General features: G+C 37.5%; 1 protein-coding gene across 5 annotated transcripts in view; it reads right to left on the bottom strand.

The window, feature by feature from the left end:
- Nucleotides 1-23,195, bottom strand: part of SRCIN1 (SRC kinase signaling inhibitor 1) — a 263,536-nt gene that overhangs the window by 46,703 nt on the left and 193,638 nt on the right. For all 5 annotated transcript variants that reach the window (XM_026669536.2, XM_087947868.1, XM_087947869.1 and 2 more), the window contains 5 exons: nucleotides 10,684-10,876; nucleotides 8,804-9,002; nucleotides 6,989-7,082; nucleotides 3,741-4,570; nucleotides 287-379 (listed from right to left, as the gene is read on the bottom strand). In XM_026669536.2, coding sequence (XP_026525321.2) covers nucleotides 287-379; nucleotides 3,741-4,570; nucleotides 6,989-7,082; nucleotides 8,804-9,002; nucleotides 10,684-10,876 — 1,409 coding nt within the window. The remainder of the gene's footprint in view (nucleotides 1-286; nucleotides 380-3,740; nucleotides 4,571-6,988; nucleotides 7,083-8,803; nucleotides 9,003-10,683; nucleotides 10,877-23,195) is intronic.

The raw sequence follows: 23,195 nt of genomic DNA, 5'->3' as shown, positions 1-23,195 counted from the left end.
CAAGTGCATCTTGCCACTCTATTATAATTCATGACTGAACAGAAATTTGGCCAAAATCCCATACTCTACCCTTTATATCATAGTGACTTTCATTCTCTTTTTAATCCACTACAAAAGCAACCTGGCCAGTTTGGGTTGGATTGTTGAAAATATCTCTAGTCTGGTAATAAATGTCTACTTTGCATTTATCAGGATAAGGAGGTAAGGGAGAAGTTCACCATTTCTATCAATGCCAAAGGGGACAAGCAGCAAGTTATGTAGTTTCACCCATCAAGCCTCTTCTTACCTAGGGGTCTCTCCATCTGAGCTTCTCATTAATGCACTCTGTACCAATCCTGTGAGGCTGGCAATCTGTTTTTCCATCGCTTCCATGCGCTCCCTTAATAAAAAGAGGAAGAGGGAGAGAGACTCTCTATATATTAAAAAATCCAGACAAGGGAGTAGGACAAGTGTATGGTTTTTTCATTGTTATTATGGCAATATGAGTCAACATAAGAATAAAGTATATTTATTTGTATTCAATTTGGAAGCAGTATTCCTACACGCCTCAGTTTGATAACATAGACTTGTTTGTAGTAATATAAAGAAGCTAAAAGTATACAATCAAGAGAAAATATTAGCAAAGAAACAATATCATATTCCAGATAAAACAGCTGGAAAATTACAGTTTGAAAGCACCTAAGGGAAATTCATGTCATGTTCTGAAGCTCTGTAGAGGGTAACAGCCTCATACCATGGTGAAAACTAAGAAACAATGGACCAAAATAGGCTTCCTAAAGACAGGTAATTAAGAGTCTAACCGCTCTGTGGAATCAACACAAATCCATATGTGTTGTTTCCACAAATCTACACAAATCAACCTTATAGATACTTCTGGGAACCTGGAAGGAAGACAGCCACATGAGGTATTTTCTTAATACTTGATGTCCTTTAGATGCAAATCCTGTAATTCCAGGCTAGTATAGACAGCATGTTTTCAGAAGTATACAAGGTTGGAAATTTTGGTCTGAAGAAGAGAGGAGCTAGTACTTTAGCAAATCAGATTTTGCATCGGAAAATGTGTTATGTGACACACCAATACACTGTGCTTCATTCTGTTTTTCCCATCCCACCCCTGCATATCAGGTAATATGCTATTGGAAAAAAGTGTCACGTCTTTGTCAGTGATTTTGTAGCCTTTATTTCACTCTACTTACAATTGCATTAACAGCCTGATGAGCATGTCCACTTTCTCAGTTACAAGTAGTCACCCAACTAGTGTGGGCATCCTGTACCTTTAGTTGGTCAAAGTGCGGTAACACACCTTTTTCTTTTGGGATCATGCTCCCTGATTTGATTTTGGAAAGGAAAGGGCAGAAATAAAATGAGACAGCATGAAACAAAGAGTGGTCTTGTGTTTTGGCTTCTCTCACTCTCTTTATCAAGTGTCCACCCCAAAGGGCCTCTTCAGGCAATCTTTCTTCAAGGTTTTGAACTGAGGAGCAATTTCTCACACATACTTTCCACTTCATTAACTTTTGATGGGACTATGACTTGGATTCTTTTGATCTCTCCTGTTTACCTTTTACTCCCCCTCCCTCTTGATGTTTCTAACCATTTCGTTTTCTGTCTTCCTCTTATCCTAATGATCTAGGTTCTTACATTCCCCCCCACCCCCAACTCAAGTCATCTGAGAAACCATCCTCATTCCTGGAGATATAGGCACAGGAAGATTAAACATGAGATATTTTAAAAAACACATACTGGATTGCAGCCATCCCCACTTTATTTTCTAAAATAGAGACTCATGCGGAATCTCAAGCTATTCTTGGGAATGATGCTTTGCTCTGCAGGATGCAAAGCTTTCCATTATTATAAAATTAAAGAATCCTTAAAAGAATAGGGCAGGAAGCTTGACATAAGCAGGCACATTGTTGTCTTGATAAATTAATTGGGGAGTCAGACAGTATATTATCAAGCAATGACTTTGGCCTTTCGATAACATTTCATTGAACAATAAGATCCATTCAGTGAAAACCCTTCTCTTCTTTGTTGAAAGTTTCCTGCTTGCAGATTTTCACTAATTTTATTGCTTACTGCTGGGAAATAGGTGATAATTGTCCCATGAGTAACATCTTTTAATTGAAGTTTGATTTCAGCTTCCCACAAGAGATAGCTATAATAACTGTTTTCCTGCCATTTTTAATTTATTTCTTTTTTAAATGAACAAAATAACCCTCTTTCACATATAATGAAACAAGCAAAAGAAGAACCCAAGATATCATGCCTGCAACAGATCTGACATTTGTTCAGCCATTCTGTTGGCTATTATTCAGCAGTCAGCCTCCTTACACAGTAGAACTTAGTTCTGAAGAATACATAGGATTATGCTGTAAGAGGTAATTATTAGGCGTATCCATTCAGACTACCCACTTAGTTATCAAGCAATGTAAGGGCAGAATTTGCAATAATGGAAATCTAAATAAGGGTACACAGAAGATGGAATGCTGCAACAGTGTTTTGCTTTGTTACACTGGATTACTCTACTGCTGATGTAAGCACATGGCAAATTAAAAAGGAAAAATAAATGAATCAGATCTGGGGAAAAATAAAACAACACTGGAAATGCCATTATTAGAATGCTTTGGAATAAGGCTTCCTTTGCCTGACTTCCTCTGAGTGACTGCCTTGCACCACTTAATTTTATAGAGGATCAAGATAGCTTCCATTTGTAATTTTGCTCATTCTTCCCACTTTTTATTCCAACTAGTTCTCTTATCTGAGAAAAGCTGAAGAGAAGGGGGCACAAAAACCTAGGCCCTAGATCAAGAGATTTTTGTGTTGTCATCAGCAGGAATGGTCAGCAGGAAACCTTTTTAACATGTCTTTCTCCAGTCCGTAAGAAGACACAAATGTATGCCAACATTACTTGCATTGTCTTACAGCTGATCTCTGCTCTGCTTTGGTAATGAGACAGCAGTGGGATGTTCTGTTCTTCCAATTGCTCTCCTTAATAAGGGGTGAGACTGGAGAAAGAGGTTAATTTTGACAGATAGCTGAACGTATCTCTCTGACTTTATTTGAAAACAAACTGCTGATGATTTATTTCTCTTGCATATTTGCTCAATTCCTTTCTTTGCAGTGTAATCTTTCTTTTTCACTCACTTTCTCTGTCTCTTTTGTGCTTCCTTATTCTTTTGCTTACTCATGCTCTCTTGCTGCCTCTTTTGCTTTTTTGAACAAGAGCTGATAAGGAGCTATGGGCAAGTGGATTCTCCACTTCAGCCAGCAGAGTAGTCTATTGTGCAAGCTGCCTTGTCAATCAGGCTCTAGTAGTCTCGCATGAGAGTGCTAGACCCATGTAGGCAATTATTCTTCATGGTGCCTGATCATTTATTATAAAAGCACCAGTCAAGCATCGTGCTCAAATGCATAGTGTGTCTGATCACTCCTGCTGCTCCAGCCAAAATGACCATAGGAGTCATTTTGGCTGGACGAACAACCCATGTGCATTTATTTTAACATATTGGCACAAAATAATCACTTGGGTTCTTTTGAGGCACCAGCATCATAGGGTAGATATCTCATTTGCTGAGAGCAGAATGCCATTTTTTACTCTGTCAAATTTAGTTCAGAATAAGAAAACCTGCATTTTAGGGTCCAATTTTCCAATATGCAAATTATTCAACCTGCTGATCAATGTGTTATTAATAATGGCACATTTATCGTTAGCAAGAAATGATACACTTCCATCTTTTTACCTTGTTTCAGTATCCTTGCCAGGCACAGGTGAACTGAATCCAGAATGGGGTCGTTCCCCAGGTCCAGGGAATAGTTCTGGAGCACCCGAAGAACTGAGATTCCGTGGTTTATTGACAGGGCTTTCCATGAACACCGAGGAACAAGAGTCCTTGCGGAAAGTTTGTCGTACTGGTGAGGATCGGCTTGGAGGCCCTGAATAAGGGCTGTGAGGACTTTGGCTCTGCTGAACATCCACCAGTCGGCCATCAGCTATTTTCTGGGGAGATGATGGTGGCAAACGGAAGCCCATCCCTGGACCATAAGTATCACTGTAGATCTGTGCATTGGGCTTATATAAACTATCTTCCAGTTCTGATTGTAGGGCAGCAGCTGAATAGGTGCTAAGAGAACGCACCGAGCCGCGCTTGTAAAGCCCTCCAGGGTAAGCAAATGGATCCCCCATCCCAGCCAATGACTGAGTAGATGTAATGCTCAAGCGTCCCTCATGCACCATACTGTATGGATCAGCATACAGGCCTTCATTCTTCACCAGAACCATATTTTTTCCCACCAGGTCTTCATCTGGCTTGACATCCCGGCGCTCCAAGATAGCACTTGGACTTGGTGAGACTCCCTGAGCTGGAGGGAGGTTGGAGAGGCGCTCTGCATGATGCACAGGACTGCCAGCATAGGAGGGTGGGCGTCCACCACTGTAAGACATACGGGAACGGGAAGGCGAGGATGACTGGAGCACTGGAGGAGGAGATCCAGAAGTAAGGTGGGAAGCAGGAGACATGCTGTTTAGGCGCCGGGTGGGGGAGGATTCTCTGGAAGTGTAGACCACCTCTCTCTAGAACAATAAGAAGCCAGAGAAAATCTTTTCTGCATTATCACAGTACATAGGTGAAAATACGTGAGATTATTTAACCATATGAAACCACTAATAAGTTCATAATATATACTGAACTGCATGAACTTAGAGAAGAAAATATCTTATTCTTATGGCCATCACACCAGATCACACTAGAGCACTCCCTCCCTCCCTCACAACGTTTCTTTCTTATAGTTTTTTTTTTTTAAAAAAAAACTGTTGATTCATTCCAGCCCCTTTTTTGGAAACATATTTTACTCTGATGAATGCCTTGATGGGCATATTTATTATTTCCCTGCCAAAGTTCTGCTTATGCTAGTGAAATATTCACTGGCAACTTGCTAACATTTTTCATCCTTCTGGTTCTTCCAAAGCAATTGTTTTCCTTACTAAACTAGATTGTTCCCTACAATAGATGGATAACTTGTACTTACTTTTCTAAAACTAATCACATGTGGGATGACATGATTTTGCACTCAAATCTACGGAAATGCAAGTCCCATCCTAAAATTTTCAAACCTCATGGACACCATCCATTAATAGAGGATTCTCCATAGTCTTTTTTTTTTTCTTTTTTTTTAAACAGAACTACGGAACTAAATTAGAATCCCTCAGAAGAAAAAATTTATAGGATATATAAATTGTTCCCACAGTGGAGATACTTTAAAAAATTATGAATATATAAAGCTCAAGGGAAATACAGATCTTCTAGTCAACCTCTCTACTGAAGAGATTTGGTCCAAGTGTTTTAGTTTTGCTGAAAAGGAAAGAAGAAGACAAGGGGTGGGGAAGGTGCTTAGATTAGAATCGTTAGGATTTTTCAGTTACTTTCTGAGGAAATAATCACCCCAGTGCACATCTATAGCTCTCAAACTACAAGGAGGAAGTTGCCGTCTTCTGCTAGAGCACATAATTGAACATTAAAGAGGAAGATTATGACTGCAAATCTGCAGAACCACAATTTTTATTTTTATTTATTTATTTTTATTTGTCAATTGCTTACAAGATAATAGGTATAGATAAAAAACATAGTTATGAAAACATGGATACATATAAGAAAAATAAAAAAATATATAAAAGAAACAATAGGACAGGGATGGCAGGCACGTTGGTGCGCTAATGCACGCCCCCTACAGGCCTCTTAGGAAAGGGGTAAGGTCAATAGTAGACAGTCTAAGGTTAAAGTTTTTGGGGTTTGGGGAAAAAACCGCAGAGTCAGGTAGAATATTCCAGACATTGACCACTCTGTTGCTGAAGTCGTATTTCCTGCAATCAAGTTTGGTGCGATTAACCTTGAGTTCATATCTATTGTTTGCTCTAGTGTTGTTATGGTTGAAGCTGAAGTATTCATTGACTGGTAGGACATTGCAATGTATGATTTTATATACTATACTTAGATCAGACTGAAGGCAACATAGTTCTAGGTTTTCTAGGTCTAGAATTTTAAGTCTGGTGGCATAAGGTATTTTGCAATAAGTAGAGGAGTGGGGAACTCTTCTTGTGAAATATTTCTGGACTTTCTCAACTGTGTTGATATCAGATACGTAATGTGGGTTCCAGACTGATGAGCTGTATTCGAGTATTGGTCTAGCAAATGTTTTGTATGCTCTAGTTATTAGTGTAATATTACCAGGTAAAAGCTACGTAAGATTAGGTTAACAACTCTTAACGCCTTTTTGGCTATGTAGTTACAGTGGGCTCTAGCACTTAGATCATTAGAGATGAGTACTCCAAGATCCTTGACAGAGTTTGGATCATCAACAAGGTCTTGACTATTCAACCTGTATTTTATTTTCTGATTATTATTTTTTTGCCAATATGTAGGACAGAGCATTTATTTGTTGAGGTTTGAAGTTGCCATTTGTTTGATACATTGTCAAGGTCTTTTTGAAGGGTAGCAGTATTGTCTGTGGTGTTGAATAGCTTTACATCATCAGCGAAGAGAACGCTCTTGATATGATCACAGAGGTCATTTATGTAGAGTATGAAAAGAATTGGTCCTAGAACACTGCCTTGGGGGACACCACTATTGACAGGTACAGAATTTGATAGGACACTCCCAATTTTGACCATTTGTTGTCTGTTTGACAGGAATGCTTCTATCCAGTTATGTCGGTGTCCAGAGATACCGTAAGATTTTAGTTTTAGGAGTAGTTTGTCGTGTACCACTGAATCAAAGGCTTTACAGAAGTCTATGTAGATTGCGTCTATTGCTTTGCCCTGATCGAATTGTGTAGTCCATATGTTTTTGCAGTGTAAGAGGTATAAGTCAATGTATGTCTGAATGTACCAAAGTACAGGTATTAATGAAATGTTCCTTAGTACATTACTCATTTTATCTCTTGTGGCACTGACAATAAAAAACAGAATGGCCTCTGTGCAATCCTTTGTTCTTACCCGAAGGTCACCATTGGTGATATGGGATCCAGGGAATGAGGCATAAAGGGGCTCTTTCCGGTAGATTTTGATAATACTTCTGTCCTGAATATCCCTGGAAGAACAAAGCCCAAAGAATCACATGAGATAAATACATATTAGTTTTGGTTATTATTTAAGATCCTAAAGTATGCTTGAGCACAGTGATAGCAGCAAGGGTGACAGATGCATGAAGACATTTTCCTGTGTCATTGTTTCCTGTTCATTCCAAAAAGCCTTCAAGCAGATTACATCAGGATTTAGAATTAAAAATCTTTTTGCAATAATAATCTGTTGCTTTGATGTACAGCAGCGTGTTCATGTGGGGGTCAAATTTGTACCTAGGGTCAACATTGTATGGGTCCTTTACATCTGTGGGCTTTCTTTCTTACTTGTAAGTTTTGGGCTGAATCTCCAAAGCTCACATAAAAGGAACCATGAAGATCTACAAAGCGGGTGTGTGTTTCTAATAAAATGGATCCTCGTGCTATTAATCATAGGTACTGTTTAACCAAATATCTTTTCTTCCTGAATGAGTTGTTGAGGAAAGATAAAAACAGAAAAGAAACTATAGGAAAGCACTACAGGAGGGCTACAAAGAGATAAAAAAGGTGCTAGTCTCCAATAAAAACACTTTGCAAGAAAATATGCTAAGTTCCTCAAGGGGGTGATAAAAACAAGGATGACTAATTTGATAGAAGTATTTAACAATGATGCATAATAGAAAGAGAATGTCTAGGGACAATTTTTTCTCCGTTTCCTAACACTAGGATTATAACACTAGAACTTGACATTAAATAATTAAATTGATTGGCAATAGATTTTGGATGACAAGGAGAAATGTTTCTTTCTGTAAGAAATACTCTACTAACAGAATCAGTTGATGCAGGATTTATTTATCTATAATAATGGCTTCTATGCTGCTACAATCTTATAGACTGTAAATCAGTTTCAGAAAAAAACACCACAACAAAGGTAAAAAGTAAAGCTTCAAAAACCAGGACCCATCATTTCATAAGGGTGAGTTAAACCTCCATAGCCCACATTCTTTCCTGGAATGTCAAATCTTTATGGCCTCTCAAAAGATGCAGGAGGACTGCCAAATATCCAAGAGTATGCTGTTCCAAATCAGGGAGGCCATTTCCAAGAAGTCTTGCCTTCTCTTCCTGATCTCACCTGCATCTTCAATGCAGAGAAGGCAGTCTCATAGGTAGAAAACCCCGAGCCATAAAAATGTGGCAAGAGCCCACATTCAGACAGATTTAACAAAGAATGATTTCCTGATAGCATATTGCTATAGTAAACAAATGAAACCTCCTAGTTTATGGTCAAGGCATCTCCCCTGCCAGATAAGTATGCTGGAGTTGGTGTTCTTAATGATTAGAAGGCAGGGAAAATAACATTAGAGGTAACTGCAATGAACCAGATATGTTGCCACAGGCTGTATTTGATTAACATTTTCCTAAAATATATTTTGATATTTTCTTGACAGACATAACATTTCTGTTTTTATCCCTCTACCCAGCCTTCTACAATTCTTCTGGGGCAAAAGGGAACATTAGGAGAAACTTCTTGATGGAAAGACCTATTTGGCAGCAGAATCATAGAGCAAAGGGTCTATTTTCCATTGCTGGAAATTTTCTAGAAAAGCTGAAAGCCATCTTTTGAGATTCCTTTACCAAGGGATTGGACTGATGGACAGAAGACCTTTCCACAGAGATCATTCTTATACAGAAGAGAACATTCTGTTTGTCCTGTTATTTCCTACCAGAGGTTAATATCTGCAGCAAGACATACCTGACATCCTCCAATTCATAGAAAACATTGCGGGATTCATCTTTAATCAGAATGGCAGTGTTTGGGGACTTGAGCATCCCCATTGTCAACTTCTGGGGAAACATGTGGACAATCAGGGCATGTAGAGTATCCATGCTGCTGATTTCATGGGTGATATGAACCCTCCTTGTCTCATCCCCAAACTGCAGGAAAAGGATGCCTGAGGAAATGGAGAATAATAGGAAAAAATAATAGAGCAGGAAGGAAACAGATCAAAAGATGGAATTGTTGATAACTATAAATTTTAAATTTCATAGGACATATATTCATAGGACATGGCTGTGAATCTTTCTCCCAAGCAATTCACTCACCTTGGTGTGATGGTAGCACATGATCCAGAAAGGAAAGATGGTAACTTTATTTTTAATATTTCCAGCAATTGAAAAGAAGTCTGTATCTTCTCAATGTTTGGCTCTTCCCCCTCCCCCCATTTCTCTGTTGGGGGGGACAAAAAAAATGACCCATGGTGATGCATTTTTCCATGTGGCTTGGGGGACAAAAAACGAAACAAGCCACAGTCACAGAGCCTGAAATTCTAGAGAGGCCCTATTTTTGCAGACTCCTGCAGGATTTCTTACATAGATGTTGGAAGTCTGTTTACCTCAAGCAAAAACCTGCATCAGTTTGTGGTAAAACTTTAATGGTTATCTCATGGTTAAGTTAGTTAATTTGGTTTTGGAAGTTGCATAGAAATATATCTCCACCTCCTCCATCCACTAGGGCCCTTGTTAATAGGCGCATAAAATGTTAAACATAGAATAATTTCTCCAATTTTACATGTTTCAGGTATAGAGAACATTGCCAGAAAGACTCCCAACATTGCCAAAAGATCTTCTAGATTGTTAAGCAATTGTAGTCTAATATATTTTAAGAGCAACATTTGAAAGAAAAAAAATAGAATCACAAATACAAATCAAATTATGTGCTATCAGATATATGGCTAAATATTCAATTTCTATTTTAGGATCTATTAGTAGCACATGCAATTAATGCCATAGATTTTGAGATGTGTAAGTATGAAATTCCACAATCTCACCATTTTCATAGAAAAGCTAAAGTTATTAATAGTTGATGAGGGATAGAGCAACAATCAGGAGACTGGAGAATAAGTAATATTTTGATTCCTCTACTCTATTAATTCAAAGATTTTAACGGATGCTTCGATTGTCCTGAATTTCTAGATTTAATATTTTTTTAAAAGTAATATTTTGTGAATTTTGGAAGCTAAGTTGTCGCTAATAAAAATAATTGTGAGCAAGTAAATTAACATAGCTAAACTTTTTGAATTCACTTAAAATACTGGTGTCCTTGGAATAGCATGGCTTGTTCTGTCTGGCAGTCATTCTCTAAGACAGCCAGCCAAATCTGGAACACACTGATTATGATTGAATATTTATTTATCATTATCTCTTACAGAACGTCTAATGACTCTGTTGGCTAAAAGTCAGAACAGAGTACGATCTATAGTAAAGTTTTATGCTAGGGTCTTTCCTACACTTATAATCCAAAATGTGTTTAACTAGGGATGTCAATATTTTAACCCTACCCCTATCCCTTCTCCCCTAAAAATGTGTCAAAAATCAGAATCAAATTATTTTGTTGTGAGATGAGTGCCCATACAAATAATTTAAATAAATAAAATGAACATGCTACTTCTTCATCTAAGATATGCACTGTAGGTAAAAAAAAAAATGCTTATACAGAAACAGATTTAATCGCATTCCCTCTGAGTGCTCCACAAGAAACACCCCAAAAAGGTAACACAAAAGCAGCTTTCATTTAAAAGAAATATGACATCTCCTGCCCAAGATCACGTACTTTGTAGTTCACAAAGAGTTTACCTGGTGACCGAAGTTTTGTTTGGCTGGTGGAACGAGACAATGGCAAGCTTTGCCTAAAGCGATTCATTCTGTTGAACCCAATGGGCAGTTCAGCTTCAGACATGGTTTCCAGAGATTCTGCTGAAGCAAAGGAAAGCTTGGCTTGATCAGCCAGGCCAGGCTGAGAACCCTGTGAATGCCGAGAGCTTCGGGTCTAAAAGCACAGAGAGAGAGAGAGAGAGAGAGAGAGAGAGAAACAGGGGAGGGGGGTGACGTTAGGACAGATATTTTCTATCACATTTCTAAAACATAGATTTAAACATGTTACTGTCATCATTTTGATATAGCCCAAGTGTTCATCTGTTGTTCTGTTATAGAAGGAATACTTCCTTTTGTAAGAGAAGGAGAAGCTGCTCAGGATTAAATATGAGTTGGCAGCGGAAGGTTGTATCTCTAATTTGTATCTGTCATCTTCTTTGGAAATTAAGCATGACAGCGAGCCCTTCAACACAACAACCTGTTGGGAATAGAAACTGCTCTCAATCAAAAGATAACCAGACCTAGTAGTGATGCTTTTACAGCATTCAGTTTGCCTTCCATATTTGGAAGGCAGAAGGTGTGGCAGAGCAAGCCTTATAAGAAAAAGAAGGTTGGAAGACAAATGGAGAAATGTGATTTTTCTGAAATTGAATGAAAAAAAATCTTACAGTGAAAATGTTTTTGACTTCTTGCAAACATAGCATAAGAGCTTGGGTGAGGGACAAAATGTGGGCAGGTTTGTACCAAAAGCAACATAATCCTGATGACAATGGACCTTAAGATTTGGCAACAAAAGAAAATATTTCTTTTTTTTAACCTAAGAAGCAATTCATTAAGCTAGTGCATTTATAGAAGAACCCAAACAACAAGTTTGAAAAACCCATGGTATTAGCTAAGCAACTTTGGCTGCTGAGGAACAACAGGAACAACATTGTTATCACTTATATGGGCCCACTAGGAAACCCCAAGACCAACGCAATTTATGACCCATGCCTAGATATGAACCTAGACTCCAAGGGTACATCAGGAGTGTCAAACTCAATGTAATTGAAGACTGCATCAGGGCTGTGGTTGACCTGGGTGTGTGTGTGGCTAACTGAATGTGTATGGCCAGCTTGATGGTCACGCACACCCAGGGTGTCATTCACTGGGCCCAACCACATCCGGTCTGTGGGCCTTGAATTTGACACCCCTTGTCTACATTGTTCAGAGTCCTCTGCAATTGCAGGCTCCACAATTTCTCTAAGTCACCCCCAAAAGGGGAGTGTTGGACAAAGAACGGTATTTTTCCACTTTTGTTGTATCCAGGCCTGGCTTCTTAAGAAATAGACAAACCAATGCCTCTTTAAGGACTTCTGGTTGGTCCCTTTCTCTCAAAGAGACATTACTACAGTGTGGATCCAATTTCAAGTTCCCTGCTTCACTGCTTAGAGAGCTCCAGACCATAAGTAACAACTAACATAAGAAGACTGTGTCCATTTTCTTGGGATCCACAGGCTCAAAGTTTTCACAGATAACACAACAGAATGTCATCCCTATCATCTCAATTGATTTTTTCCCCATTTAGATCTATCTTTGAGCAGATGCAAGATATTTTATTAATGAAAAGCTTAACAAGATTATTGTATATTACAAAGACTGGACCTTCTGGCCCATCCTTCCTAAAACTGAATAATTAACTGGCACTCCATAGATGTAATAAAGGAGATGGAATAATTATGTCCTTATTGCTATAAAAAGCTCAAATGTAGGCTTAATTTATATCTAGTCATGTTTCCTTCTTTCATGTTTCCATCAGTGTCATTCCAAGTATCTCTCCATCTCCATCATTTCACAGACTGAGTAAACCAAGGAGTTGCACAGGACTGATGGATGGGCAGAGGCCAGCCATAAGGGATCCTGCCCCAGTTGCCTCTATATTCCAGTGGTCAAAAAAGCATCTAACAGAAACACTAGCCAACAGATGACTGAGAACTGCCCAAGCGGTAACAGGAATCTTCATGGGTCCATCAGACATTAGTTGTGGACCATTTGAATAAGTTCTTCCTTCTTTCAGAAGGTGGCAGCCATAGTCAAGGCTATTATCACAAGGAAGTGATCTGTCCATGACAATGAACTGATGGAAAAGTTCCCCCAAAATAGGTAACTGTCAGCCTTCAAGATCTTTTCTACTGCTTTGCATCTTTTGGCTGCCATAAGTAGCGGGGTGGGGGGTGGGGATATGTCTGGAAAGAGAGCTGGAGGTGTTACATTCTTGTGTTGTGTAAATGAGGAATGGGGGAGTATAAATTCCTGCTCTTAAGTTTCTATTCCTTGCTTAGCCTTCTTTTCTCTGCGCAACTGCAAATCTTTATCAAAATATGTCAAGGTCAACGGACAGAGGCCTCATCACCACCTGAAGATGCCCACATGACCATATCCAGAACTTTTAATTGGAAGAATCTTTTGAACTTTGGGGGGTGGGAACAATTCCATCCCTTTGTATATGTGATCTGCGCGCCTAATTTCTTAGATTCAGAATTTTATCTGAAGCTACCACTTCAATTTTCAGTAAAAGATTTCTTTTCTCTAATCTATGGAGTCTAAGTATTTCTTTCTTGGATTTTGAATGGAGCACAGACTGACAGTAATAATATATTTGCTCCAAGGTGATTACAAGATCTAAAAGCTAGCCAAGTGCACAGGGGCCACTTGTCATATAGCCTATGACAAACAAATGATTGCCATGGTGACAATGAACTTCCAAATGAGCTCTAATTCTAAGGAGGGGAGATTAAAATCACTTTGTACTCTTTGGTGTTATTATGAATCCACAATCTTACAATGATACAGGGAACAATCCTACTACCTACAGTAAATCTATTTAAATTGTTTTAAATTGAATACAATCAAATTTGCTCCTCCTCTTTATCTATTTCTTTGTCTAGTTGCATTTATTATTTGGAACATGATCCATAGCATGCTTGCTGAAAGGCAGAATGTAGCCTCAACCTGAAAAAACATCCCTTATTTACAAGAAATTTTATAGTTCATAAATAGAAACCTTCCCAAAATATTTTTCTGAAAACCACAGAATCAGTGTTTTATTCCAATATCTAACATGGAAGTAGAATTTGGAAGGATAGTTATAAATTTTAACCAAATTAATTGATATACAAGCACTTTATTTAATTAATAGTGGTTGATTAATTTTAATCAGCAGAGCTCTACATTAACAATGCTTGTTTAATTTTACGTCTATTTTCATTCTGCTATATTGCCACATATGGAATGAAATACAAGATATTAAATATGCTATTTGCACAATACCTTTTTTATAATTTTATGGTACATGCTTCCTTTAATATCTAAAAAAAGTACAGTTTATTGAGCTTTGGCTTGTATGCAAATGTACATAAATTCAGTCAATTAGATGACTGCTCTAAAGGCAAGTGATTAATCAGGAAAGATGTTTTAATTGGTCAATAGCTTCCACTGGAATGAGCTTCTGCCAGACTTGACAGACCAGCTCAATTAATCTAGTAGCCAAGCATTCATCCAATTTGTTCCTCAAGATTCCCAGTGATGAAAATTGTGTTTATGCAGGCATGTGCACACAGTCCTTGGCAATCAATATCAGTATTAAGTGAGATTTATGTTCAATGTTCTGATTTCTTTCCTTCATTACCATTTTATTCCTATAGTTTCTTCCCTTTTACCTATGCTGTCTTCCTAAATTGTTCAAGGAAGCTTTCAGAGCTTGACAAAGAGGATATTGTGAATTATTTTATAATAGTAGCAACTTGACAATCAAAAGAACTGTTAAGATGCAAATGCCATCCCTTTTGTACATCACACATAAATACATGAGCAGAAGAACTTGTGATATCACAGCATACATTTCATCATTTTGACAAAAACCACTAGATGCAGGGGACACTTATGATTGGTGACATTAAGGAAGGGGAGAGTAGCAAAGAGAGAGGATTTAACATATTTTGTATCTATCTCAATTGGTTACAACCACAATTGAGACTGGAACTTGCATTGCTAAGTGATGGGGTCGTTAAATGAGTTTTTGCCTGATTTTATGAGCTATTTTTGCTGCAATCTTTAAGTAAATTACATGGGTTTCCCCAACTTGTTGGAAGCCCCTGGGAAGGTCACTACTGACAAACATATGACCTTGGGATGCTGCAACCATTATAAACATATGCTAGTTGCCAAACACCCAAATTTTGATCACATGACCACAGGAATACTGTGAAGGTCCTAATTGCCAGGACTGGCTATAAATTGTAATTTCAAACTTTTGTTAAATAAATGATCACAAGTTGGGGACTACTTGTAATAGTAGAAAACAGGTTAGATGTAGCACAGCAATCAGCAGTGGGAAAAGCAATGTTTATGCTGGCATAGTTGTTTTTTTTCTGGCTCAAGGACAGGCGGGTAGCATTTTAATTGAGCTTTGGGAAAAATCCCACAGAGCTACCAAATAGATATTCTCTCTTTCGTCCCTCAATAATTTTTTTGTGGTAAAAGAGAGAACTAAATTGGGAGAATATGACAAAATTGCAAAAAGACATGTTTCCTGAACATCCCCTTAATAAAATCTATATTTGAGATATGCTTTATTCTGACTATACAATAAAAGCCTTTTTTGGAAGCACATTTCCTCTCCTAACAGCAGGAGGGAAAGATGTAAAGCAGGATGGGAGGGTGGGAATGGAATACATTAACTATCCGTAATCAAAGCTGAAAGAGAGTTCACAGGGAGGCAACTTGCTTTTCTTCCCTTTCAGGGCCTATCTTGCCCCCTCCATAAAGAACATACCCTGTCATCCGAGAGCAGCTTCCTTTTACGGCATAGGAGGAGAACTTCCATATCCAAGATCAGAGCAAGTTCTTATATAAATCTTGATGGCTTTGCTGCTGATTGCTGACAAATAAAGAGACAAAGAACTCCAGACATTGGGATCTGAAATTGCCATAGACTAGAGCAAGCTCCTAGGAGGCATAAATGGCTCATCTTGATTCTGGGATAGATGTGACGCAAGATTTATGGCAGCAGGAAGTAGGAAAAAAGAGCATACATTCCCAGCATAGAAAAATCAGTAAAAAATGTTTCCTTCACTTTTAGATCAGTGATTGTAACAAGCAAAAGCAATGCACACAAACTCAGCAATTGGTATTACTTTTTAATTTTTTTTCTGTATCAGGTTTTGTTACCAAAAAGTGATCCGCTTCCTATAATGAAACTGTAAATTAGAGTTGTGTGCAGTGGTTGAATTAGAAGAGATATTTTACTTAAATCACCAATCCCATTCCTTAAGTTCAGATTTCAATTGTAAAAAACAAATTTCAATCAGAAAATAAAGGATAAACCATCTATGAAATGCTCTGTTTTGGTTCAGGCCACAACCTTTATCCCATTATCCTGTTTCTAGCACATGGGTGTAAAATTCCATCTACCACGATATGATCAATCTGGTAGTTGTAAGCCAAGCTAAAATAGAAACAGGGCTATAAAGAGACAGAATCTTCCTTTTGGGGCATTTAGTAGGTAGTCTTGACATTTAGGACTCTCGTGTAAACTTCTTCTACAGTATTTTACAATGACTTGTTGCAAATAGGTTGTTTTTCCTCTCTCTGATTTAGGAAGAAAATAGTTTGAAGTACGTTATCTTTCCATTATCTATTTTCAATGTCCCTGCTATGCCCTTTGCTTTGCCAAACAGACTGGAAAGTTGAAGGTGTGAATGACTCCAGAGGATCAATAGACTGGTTTTACTTTGAGTTGACAATGGCTGATCATCCCCAGTGGGTTAGTGTATAGCAGGCTAAAGCTCTATAATAAACTCCTCCTCCTCCTCCTCCTCCTCCTCCTCCTCCTCCTCCTCCTCCTCCTCCTCCTCTTACTACTACTACTACTACTACTACTACTACTAATAATAATAATAATAATAATAATAATAATAATAATAATAATAATAATAATAATAATACATTTTTAAATGTTCAGTTGACTAAGTTTCATGTTTAGTGAATAAAAGATATGATGATGATGATGACAATGATGATGATGATAATAACAACAACAACTTGAGCTTTGAAGTCAAACATAGAAGAAATAATAATTTATTCCAGTTAGCTTTTATGTGCAGAAATAGGCATGTTAGAAAGCAACATAAAGTCATCTTCTTAAAAGCTTGCTGTTGTTCTCTGCACAAACCAACTTTTCATACTGGCAGATGCTGACATAATATGAAGACATCCACAATAGAATTATTATAGGAGAAAATAACCTTAGGTTTAAGTCTGTGGACAAACCCCTGACATTCTAAATTTCTTCCTATATTATTCCTATGTAAATCCATGTAGATTTTTTCTTTCTTTCTGAGGAAACACAGAATAAAATGCTGAAACTAGAAGATTGGATTGGTTTAATTTAAAGACGCTCTACCTATTTTCTGAACAATGCTTTCAGTATGGATTTACTATGTTCAGAGATATTGCATTTCATATAATTCATTATTACTTTAACCAAGAGAGAATCAATATTGTGAATGTAAAAATTCTCAGGATCCTAAATTCTTTGCTTTTCAGAAAGATGGGCCACCTTTTCCATCAATACATATATAGAAGTGTATTTTAAAGAATCTTGTTCTAAACCTAGAAAAGAAAAGAAATGTACACAGTAGGATCCTCCATCATTTCTGAATAGTTGAAGAAAGTAAATCTGGCAATCATAACCATTTTTTGCATAATTTTTACAGTGTAAAGAATTTGTACGAAAGTGTGTGAAAGTTTGAATTTTTATCAGAAAGAAAAAATAGCTGCGCTCTTGGACCCTTGCCACATTAGTGGAAAAAAGTGTTGAAAGGCAGCTTTGAAATCACTTCAAAGTGAAAGACCATAAAAGCCAATGCAGCAGCTAAAAAGATGATGTGTATGTATGTAGGAGAGTTGTGAAATGGCTTTAACTTACCCCTTGCCAGCTGTTCATTCATATATCCTTTGGCCCAATCCTAACGTGAGACTTTGTGATTCCACACCACAGCAGCTCAAGCTACACATACTTCTAGAAATGTTTCCAATGTGCATTCATGCAGCCTATTTCTGTCATGTTAGCAGGGAATCTAGATGCCCCTATCTTTCACGTTTAATTCTCCTAGATTGTCTACACGTTTGCTCTGTTATTTTCCTTAACCCCTCCTCACCCCTATTCAATCAAAAACAAAACAAAAATAGTACACTATGTCCTTGCACAAATAGTGTGAGTAACCATCTATCCAGATGTATTCCATTATTTTAGAACTGGTTCAGAATGGATTGTTTTCAAATCACTGTATCATATCATTATAACAATTTGGCTAATGAAACCGAGATTGAGGAAATTGGATTTTCTGAAACCATGACCATCTGGGTGTATTGCTTCAATACAGCATTGGTATTTGCTTTATTTATTAGAGCCTGCCTGAAGGTCAGAAGAACTTATATAGAGCTCCCATGTATTCAGACTCCCCCCAAGCAGAAATCTGCTTAATTTTGAACAATAAAATAGCAGCTCAAACTATCACATAAATTTTCTGCCTATCTTCTCCAGATACTTTTTAAAAACTACATTGTTTAAATTTTGGGTGAACATGGCACAGCATTTTAGAACAAAGAATCACTAAGAATAATAAGTATATATCTGGCTATATACTAATATAATAATAATGTACATTTTTATTATATTAGTATATAAAAATAATCTTAAGAAAAAAGGGGAGCAAAATCACAACTATTTTCTGAAAGCTTGCATTATTGCAATAAATACATGAAATAACACCAGTCTGATTTCTGAAATATGTTTACTGAAAAATTTGCAAATATATCTATTGCAAGTTTATTTGCCTTCAGATTACAGCACAAAATGAAACATAGTCTTCTGTATCAGGAGTCTTCAACTCCTGGTCTCTGGACCAGCAACGGACAAATGGCATGCCAGAATCCAGGCCACACAAACCAGAGAAGCCCCATCCATAGGGTGCAGGCAGCACAGGAAACCAAGTCTCCTCTGGTGCATGGAAAAGTTCCATGGAACTGGTGCCCAAAAGGTTTGGGGGGGAAGGTCACTGCTCGTAATTATAATGGACACAGTTTTTATTTTACAGGGTCTGGAGTCTGAACATTCTCCATCCTGACTTTTACTCCATGCATAATTTCTCAGGCTGCTCCCAATTTTATTCATGGGTTCATCTTCATAGTTATTTGTAAGCCATATTGGTCATTTAATTTCTCAAACATTCAATGCCCATATTACCTGACTCTATTTTTAAACAGAGATAAAAATGCAAATAATACTAAGTATCTTCTTGCTGACAAACTGATTAAGAACAAATAACATATTGAAGGAACAGTTTGAGAAAGATGAAGGGAAGAACTAGGATTCTGAAACTATATTTTAAAAGAAGGGAAAGAAGAAGGAAGGAAGGATATCAATATTGAAATCAATGACATCAATGGAAATTTGAGGTCGATTGCGGTTGTGAGCTGAGGATTACCTGTATTCATTTTCTAGTATAAGAAAATGAACAAAAATTGAAGTGACCCTCCCCCCCCTTTTTAATGATTGTTGATATGGCAAGATTGGAATCTAAATATTGATGTGTCTAAAGCTAAGAAATCCAATCTTCCACTCAAAAGAATTAACTTAAAGCATACAACGTAGTCCTTAACTTAAAACCATTCATGTGGTAGCCATTCAAAGTTACAATGGCACTGAAAAAATGCTTTAGCCCTTTCACTTATAACCATTAGTGAATCCCCACAGTCATAGGGTCTAGGGTCCAGCATGTATTTACGATGATGGCAGCATCTTGGGGTCACCTGGTCACTATTTATTACCTTCGCAGCCAACTTCTGACAAGCAAAGTTAATGGGCGAAACCCTATTTGTTTTTAAGACTGTGTGATTCACTTAGCAATTGCAGTGGTTTTCTTAACAACTGTGGCAAAAAGGTGAAAAAAATAGAATATGACTCACTTAACAACTGCCTTGTTTAACAACCAAAATTCTGATTCCAATTGTGATCGTAAGTTGAGGACTATCTGTAATTCATGTTTTTATACATGTTTTTTTTTCACTTCAAGTGACTATTTGTCACAAAGCAGTTTTGAGCTGATTATCTTTTGCTCTATGCCACCTTTAAATGAAAACAAACCACTTGAAATGGCTGCATATCAAAACTTGCAGCAGGGTCTCCTCTATTACATGGGGTAAAGGAGGTTTCAGGCCCTGTCTTGACTTACTTTCCTGTAATCTAATTATGTAATATTTCAGTCCTTTCTCTATGTTATCTCTTCTCTTCACTTCGAAAGAGGGGCTAAAATGTTGCACAATTGATTTCCCAACACTAGCCAAAGTGATTTATTTTAACCTATAAATCCCATCACGGTGTGACAGTGTGATCATGTTACCATCAAGACTTCTTCTCCAAACGGAACCTTTACATCCTATGCATTAAACTGGAGAGATATTTAGGATACTCCAAAGCAGCTGGAGAAAGAAAGTTTGCAGGCAGATCTTGGCAACAACTTTCATCTCTATGACACAGCTTACTACTTCATGTCCCAAAGTTGGATAATTCCTCTTTGTTCATATTTTGGGTGAAATGAAAAGTATCCTTTTCTGCTAGATTGTTTTAAATTTAAGTTTAATTGATTGACATTTTCATTTGCTTTGTACATCAATTTGTAAACTGCCTTTTTGGGGTAGTTTTTTGTTTGAAAATTGTTACTCACCCAGAATCCTTAGACAGACTACGTGTATTATAATAAACAAATCCATAGTCTTATTTCTAAAACTGCACACATCCATACCTTTTAAATGTATGCATTTGCCGTACATATTTTGTCTTTCATCACTGAATGATCTTCAAAACTACCTATAACTGGGTGTTTCTGAATTTGAGGCAAAACATTTTACATCAAACAGTTTGTTTTTTACTGCCTATCCCAATAATTTATTTTGCTGAAAGATGATCGGATCAAGGTTAGGAAGGAAAAAGCTTACAGCTATATTTTGACAATGGAATGGATTTTTCAGCCAAATAGCTGCCGTTGCTATGCTTTTAAGTTGGTTGCTATGAGGTTTGGGCACACATGCATGTCAGAATGTCTGGGTAGTTAATTTGACTTTTTTTTTTTTCCAAATCAGTGGAGCTTGAACTTTAAGAGATGTGACATTGTTCAGTTTTATCAGATGGAACTTCAGAGGAAAGTAAAGTATAATTTATGCCATAAGCTAATAATAATAAGCTAAGGCTTATATTTCTTCAATACCAGTTATAGAAGACATACTTTCTGTCTAGATCCCGTTTATATGATGATACCTGAATAGTGTGAGCATTGCTTGTATACAGCCTTACAGTGCTTCAGTAAAGTCCTAAGTTGGAACAATCATACACTGTATGGTCTCATCTGGATCTTTACTCTATTTGCACTTAAGTTCAGCAAAAACACGCCATAGCAATATCTTGCTTTCTTCCATATCTCTGTGACTTGACCTTCCTTTCGTCTCCAGCCCATGAGTGAGAGACGTTTAAATTGTCCTGAACTGTACCAGCATTAGTACTTTTCTCCCTTTAAGCCATCTAATAGTAGTTGCAAGGTATGTAAAAGCTGATGTGCTTTGCAACACATATCACTATTGGAAATATCAGATGACTTTATAGGGAATAGGGTGAAATCTTTCCATGGATGCAGATTAGAGAGGGATATTGCTTGGACTCTATTGGAGACCAAAGGGAGGCAAAAGGATCACTGAGAAATTGTGCTTACTTTCCTTAAGGCAAGGGTCTTCAACCTGGGCAAGTTTAAGACTTGTGGACTTCAACTCCCAGAATCTCTGAGCTAACATTACTGGAGGAGGAATTCTGGGAGTTGAAGTCCACAAGTCTTAAAGCTGTCAAGTTTGAAGACCTCTGCCTTAAGGTATATTTTGCAGAAGTAACAGCACAAAAGTGTAGTAGTAATAGATTTCATTCAGTAACTGGTATATGGTACAGCCCAGGCATTTCCACCAACCTTGAAGGAGGGTAGTGTGCATATAGAGAACCCAGCTTGACTGTATCCTGTGAAACAAACCAATGGAAGTAGTGGCTCAGGCTATCTAATAAGTAGTCTGACAGTGATACTAGTAGTCACAGGATCTCTTTCTCAGGTGGCTCAAGCAAGCTCTTGCATTTGCCACCCACAAGATTTGCTATTGTACTGAATGGCTTCAAAACCTTATGAAGAGGATGGTCACAGTGTAGGAAGGCTGGATTGGGTAAATACTGATTATTCTGCTTAAGTTATGCTCCAGACTCATGCAAGCCTTGCAAGCATTGGCTGAAACAGATTAATGTAGAACTGTGCAAGAGTACTAGAATTCTATGGGGCTTCCCATCCAAGTCATGGTTGTCCCAAAGATACTTTTTCAAGAGGCAACTGGACTTTATTTACAACACAGTCCTTTCAGCAGTTCCAAAAAGGTTCCACACCCATTTGCAGTATTCAGATGATCCTGAGGGAACAGATGAAATGGCCTCAACGATTCTCAGGAAGAGTGCTAATGACTAGATGACTGCAAGGAATATAAATCCTTCCATTCTCCACCAACTAAAGAAGATTCTTGGATGAGAAGAAAAATGTCTTCAAGGAAAAGCAAAGAAAGTCCTGTTGCCTCTTGAAAAAGCACCTTTAGACAGGACTACCAGACCACACTCTTCCACTTTGTGCATTTTTAATGCATGTAATGCATGTTCCTTTTTACTTACCAATGTTTAATTTCAAAAGACACCAAGACTCAGTCATCAGGCCCCATTCTATTCACACAGCACTATCATGAGTAGTGAATATATTTTCTTGCTGACAGTAATATTTAGGAAGCATTTCTAGAGAAATGAACAACTAAATACTCTGTTTAACATGCCCTTTAGCCATCACCGCAATTCACCAATGAATGAGAAAAATGCAATAGAGGCAGGATAAGAAACAGCAAGGGCACCAAGGTTCATGTAAGCCTAGTTAAAAGACGAATAGCAACACTGAAAATTCTGTTTTGGTCAGGATGTGAATTGGCTCAGGAAATTATGCCTGCATGAACCTCGATCAACCAATTCAGGTATGTATATGTCAGCTATAACTGAGCTATTTAGAAGCTTGGCAAAACAAGATGACATAGATTATGACTACCATCTCACACATTTTAACTATTTTTAAAAAAGAGGTAGAAGGTATTCTTATCCCCTTATGCTTGATATGGACCACTATTCACACATAGAAATGTTTATTATATACTGTACATACTTTCCATAGAAGTTGCATGCCAATGTTCCTCGAAAGAAATATATTCTATTCCACTGAACTAATTTGTGAACTTGCTAAAAGGCTTTATTTACGACACAGATTTCACAAATGAATTAGCCAAGAACAAGACAATGTTTCCTAGCAGATCACATTTTTGGAAACCTCAGAGCCTAACTA

This window comes from Notechis scutatus, chromosome Z, assembly GCF_049901735.1.
Source record: "Notechis scutatus isolate UNSWTSFEM ecotype Mainland chromosome Z, rNotScu1.2, whole genome shotgun sequence".
Taxonomy (NCBI): domain Eukaryota; kingdom Metazoa; phylum Chordata; class Lepidosauria; order Squamata; family Elapidae; genus Notechis; species Notechis scutatus.
This window is presented reverse-complemented; position numbering and strand designations above follow the sequence as displayed.